This window comes from Pollicipes pollicipes, unplaced genomic scaffold (genome assembly GCF_011947565.3).
Source record: "Pollicipes pollicipes isolate AB1234 unplaced genomic scaffold, Ppol_2.1 Scaffold_584;HRSCAF=661_pilon_pilon_pilon, whole genome shotgun sequence".
Lineage (NCBI taxonomy): Eukaryota > Metazoa > Arthropoda > Thecostraca > Pollicipedomorpha > Pollicipedidae > Pollicipes > Pollicipes pollicipes.
In genome coordinates, this window is record NW_023596764.1 from 97,299 (window position 1) to 102,298 (window position 5,000).

Below are 5,000 nucleotides of genomic sequence, written 5' to 3' on the forward strand. Positions count from 1 at the left end.
GAACGCTAAGGGCTATTGTTACGGTCTGATGGGGCAAACAGCGCCGGATGTGACGTGGAATTTTGGGCGAGGTTTTCAGCTGTCCACGAGCAATCCCAGCCCGCGTAATCGACGTAACCGGCGTGATTTCGGGATGTCTGCTTCTTGTCGCCGCGCGCGCGAACGTAAGCACTGCCAGTCGGGACGCATCGCAGGCCCGTCCCGCCATGTGGGCCACCCTGGACTGCTCCTCGGCGACACAAAGCGACACCGAACGGCTGCGTCATGCGTCGCTTGTGAAACGGCGCATCTCGCGACCGCCGGAGAAAGGCTGCCCGCCCGGGGCCGGCGCCAGGCACGGGAGGAGCTCGCCGCGGCGGCCGGCCCCGGCGCCGGAGCGCTGCCGCTCGCGTCGTCGGCAGGGGCCCAGCCGGGTGGAGAGCCGCCGCCGAGACGCAGCGTCATCCACCGGCGGCGGGCCGCTCTCGCGCACAGCGGCCGATGGCGGGGCGGAGATCCGGGCGCGCTTCGTCCGAGGGCGCGGATGCCACGTTGTGTCGCGGGTGTGCAGACTTACTGTGATCTGGACAGCTGTTCGTCCCCCTGTCGGACCGTTTTGCCCTCTCTTCTTCTCTCCTGGCTTGTCCTGGCCGACCGTGACCGTAACTCTGCCGCGGAGGTCCGGCCGGGTGCGGCGCTCCTCCGCGCGTGCGCGCCTGCCGTCAGAACGCCACCTCCTCCGCTCGGCCGGCGGCGCTGGTCAGCCGGAGCCGCGGTCGGTGCCGGCGCCGGCGGCCCCGTCGTAAAGGAGCCATGGAGCCGCACGGCCCGACCGGTAGAGCAGCGTTCCCGGAACCGGCCGGCCCGCTCTCGTGCACGCTTCTGGGGACGGCTCCCGAGACGACGTGCTGGCAGGCCTAGCTGGTGAAGCGGGCCGCGCCGGGGCCCGCCGTTCGCAGCCCTGCGCCGGCCCCGCAGCTCCGCGGGGGGGGCGTCACTCGCTCGCTCGGCCGCCGCCGCCCGCCGCCGCCGAAAATCCCGCGTCGGCGCCGCCGGCTGTCGACGGCGTACGGTAACGGCAAGGCGCTCGCGCCGTCTTCGCGGCCGGGGCGCCGACTTCCGTCACCGACCGGAGGCCGGCTCCGCGGCCGGAGCGGAGCCGGGTAACGGAGCGCGAGGCGCCGCCAGCGCGCGCCCGTCCGATCGGGAAAAACAAGCCGCCCAGCAGGCGGCAACGGTACCGGCGGCGCCGACGGCCGGCCGACGCTTTTTGTTGCCGGACATCGGTGCGTGAGATGGGTATTTTGCTACGGGCAGCATGCAAATCGATGTAAAGACAAAGCGGTCTGGTGGCGGAGTTCAAGCCGGCTGCCCGGAGATGAACTGGTGCTTGTAGTGGAAATTAGCTTCGTAATGACAGTCAAGTCATGCCAGGGACGGATAGATCTGCTGTGCGGGTCGTGGATTTGCCTGCTGGCAGAACAATGCGTCGGAGAGGGAGAATTTGTGCGGCGAATCTCATGGTTCAGCCCCCGCAAGTGCAGCAAGCTTTCACGGACGCTTGAGCCATCAGCAACAACGAAACGAAGCTCCAGCTTTTCATGATTTGGATAGTTATCCAATGCAGTTGCAAAGTGCAAGCTGCTCAACCACCCGGCTCTCCCGTGACCTACTCTTGCCAGACGGAACGATCAATGTCCCGTTTGGAGGCTCTAGTCCAGCGCGGATTTGATCTTACCCAGAAAGAGCGACCAAGCGTTGCCGCCTGCGAATCTCAATCCGTTTGTCGTCGCTTGGATTAACGGGTGGATCAGTCTTGGTTGACACCGCAGGCGGGAGCTCGGCAGACCGAAAAATGAATTCAGCCCATCTTGCGCAACGCCAGTGCGCTTGATCGTGCCCGACCGCATACAGCCGTACCACAAGGTTTGTGCACACATAGTAGCGAAGGTGGAATTCATCTGGAGAGAGCGCGCACACACCGATAACCTTGAAGTTTCCAGAGGTGACGTCCTCGGTGATGCAACAGCGCTTTTGTTTTAAATCGTCGTGCTGCACGAGCGACATGCAGCGTCAGATGCACCCAAGCAGAGTGCATGTGGCAGCGGCCTGTTCGAGTAGGGCGGTGTGTAGCACCAGCCGTGTAGCACCAGGCGTGGTCCGTCCCACGCACGGATGATACGTAGCATTAGCTGTGCGGCACGAGTGGCGCTTAGGATCCGCTGTGCGAGCGGCGATGATGTGTAGCACCAATTGTGCAGCACCATTAGGGTGCAGCTCGGACGGTGCCACACGAATGGCGTACTGCGATTTACAACTGAGGCGCTCTGTGATGGCATGGTCGTGGGACAGCAATAGGGTATAGCATCTGAGTCGTTCCACGATTTGGGAGCAGTCCGCGCCGGAGCCCCTCCGGCCCCGCCTCCGGTCGGTCGGAGCGGCAGAGCCAAAACCGCGTGGGCGGCCGGGCGGCCCGCTCTGCGTCACCCCCCGAAATTGGGATGACCGACCTAGCGTAGTGCCACGACCAGCCGCCCCAGGAGCCGGGACTGGGCCAGCCGCCGCGGGCTCGGAGTCGGCCCGGCCGCGCCGCCGCCGCCGCCGCCGCCGCCGCCGCAGGTCGCTGGAAACGCCGTCACGCCGCGTGCTTTGGAACACTGAGGGACCCCGATCGGCCGGGTCGGGTACCGTAACGCCTCCGTGTCGCGCTGACCGCAGGTCGGGTGGGGTCTGGTGATGGAGGAGCGCTCATTTGTCATGCTGATTAAAACATTGGGCTAATTGATGGTGCTGGTTTTTCTCTTGCTATTTCCTGTCGGCTGCACGATAAAACCCGCTGATCTAGTTTAGTGTCTTCTTTTGAACTTGACGAGGACGCCGACGGAGCCGTAATTCCAGCTTGCTGTTGATCTCCCGTCAGTCGGGTCTCTGGATCACGCTGCCGCCCGCTATTGTGATGGACACATTGTTCACTGACCCTTGCACATGCAGTTGGCGTGCCGTGCGTGACTTGTGATCGAGGCTGCAAAAAGCTGGACGCGTTTGCTCTGATGATGAGATGTTTGCTCAGGGTTGATTGCGTACGTTACGACGCGCGCGGCGGTATCCGATGATTCACACTGCGCACTGACCGACGTTACCAAGGTTGCAATATTTTGCTAGCTTTCTGTGACCTCTTCGAGGACGCCGATCCAGCTCGTGTCCCCCCGCGACCCAGAGGGGAATTCAACTACCCGGTAGAAACCTGTTACCCCGCAGAGGGCGCCCAACCGCCTGTCACGTCCCGGACGGTCCCCATCTTCAGCATCTCACCCTTGACCTTTGGGAGGACGCCCAGCCGTGCGGCAGCTCCGGCGACCTCTCGGAGGACGCCGCCCCGCCAGGTGGCGCCGGTGCCGACCGTCGGGTGGCGCGGGTCGGCGCCAGCTCCAGTAGCCCGGCGGCGGCGGCGGCGGCGGCGGCGGCGGCAGCGGAGGCGCAGTGGTACCGTGCGCGGGCCTCGGAGGGGGTGCACAGTGTCACCGTACCCTGGCGGCTGGCGGACGCGCGAGCTCTCGCGTGTGACTGGTGAGTACGCGCTCGAGCAGCGCCGCCTGCGCGCTCATCCGTTGGACGCCCGCGCGAGCCCGAGTGGCGGGCTCGCCCGAGTTCCAGACTAGGGCGGCCGTCAGACGACGGCGGCCCGGCCGAGGCTGCCGACACGTGACGAGGTGTCAGCCGCTGGCCGCGCCGTCGTACTCGACTGGGTTCGCCAGCTGATCCGCCCGGCTAATCGCGCTGCTCGCGCCGGCGCCAGGTGCGTGAGGGGGCGACCGTGAGGCGGCTGACGGGCGGAGCTCCTCCGCCGCCGCCGGCCGGGCCACCGGCTGGGACGGTCAGTGACGCGTGAACGCGCCGAGGGCTCGGCTGTTCCACTCGAACGCGCATCGGTATCATTTCTTCACGCTATAGTTTTAGATCGAGATCGTGCTCGATGCCCACGTAAAAGGTCCGCACGTCTTGACGAGATGGCCTATTTAGTTCCGCCTTTATAGCTCGCTTCCATGGGAAGCATGCTAATCACGCCGAATCTTCACGAATGGCTAGATTTTTGGTTCATCGACATTGTGCTATTTGCCGTTTGCAGTTAAATTAGCCGGGCGGTAACCGCCATGCTCGCCGCTACTCAGTTAATTATAAAGTCTCTGACCGCTGGTCGAATGGCCGGCCGGTGACCAAGGTACTGCCTGTCCGACCGCCTGGCTGACCTCCAGTACTACCGCGTGCGAACCGTGCCAGACAGCCGCCGGGAGGCACCAGCTCCCTGAACGCCAGGCCCTGCACGCCGTGCTCTGGGGTGATGTGGCCGGCCGAGCCCCCGCCCACAGGCGCATTCCTCGGCGCTCGGCCCGGACACGGTCTTTTCTCTGGGCGGGGGTCGTGGCGGAAGCCGTAGGAGGTGGCCCAGACACGTGCCGCCCGACTCGACGCTGGTCCGGGTCGAGCACGTGACACTGATCAGCAGTGTGACCTTTCGTCTCCTGCGAGCCGGGTCAGCGGCACGGCCAACCGTCGTCCCCCGGTCGTCGGCGTGACCTGACCCCTGTGTCCGGGGTCAGCAGCATAACCTGACCGCCTGTGACCGGGGCGAGTAGTGTGACCTGCCGTCCGGCGGCGGCGGGCCGGCCGGAAGCGCGCTCCGTCGGCAGCGGGCCGTGTCGGCTGCCGGCCGCCGGCGCGGTGCCATTCAGCGCACCACTCCTGCATTGTCCGCGCCGCCCCGCGCCGCCCCGGCCGGCAGCCAGGCGGCACCGGAGTCGCCGGCCGAGTCGGCAGATCGCAGCTCAGTTACGGGTGTGGCTGACACGGCTGCAGCCTCGCTAATCCTCTTCTCCTGGGCCACCTGCGGCCATCAGTCTCAAGGGATGAGGAGAGGGCTGGGAACGGAAGAGTGACGGATGGCTTGAGGTCGTCAGCTATGTTTATGACGGACACCCGCACGCACGCCTGAGTGCGGTGCCTGTGCGGTGACAGGCCCGTCC

General features: G+C 65.7%; 2 protein-coding genes across 2 annotated transcripts in view; both read left to right on the plus strand.

The window, feature by feature from the left end:
• The window catches only part of LOC119104101 (protein cordon-bleu), a 41,832-nt gene extending 39,072 nt beyond the window's left edge, over positions 1–2,760 (plus strand). Inside the window, exon 6 of the mRNA XM_037227779.1 lies at positions 2,698–2,760. Within this exon, the coding sequence (XP_037083674.1) occupies positions 2,698–2,760 (63 nt within the window). The remainder of the gene's footprint in view (positions 1–2,697) is intronic.
• A 709-nt stretch (positions 2,761–3,469) lies between these two features.
• The window catches only part of LOC119104098 (protein cordon-bleu), a gene marked incomplete at its 3' end in the record, with an annotated part of 34,042 nt that continues 32,511 nt past the window's right edge, over positions 3,470–5,000 (plus strand). The window contains 1 exon segment of the mRNA XM_037227775.1: positions 3,470–3,546.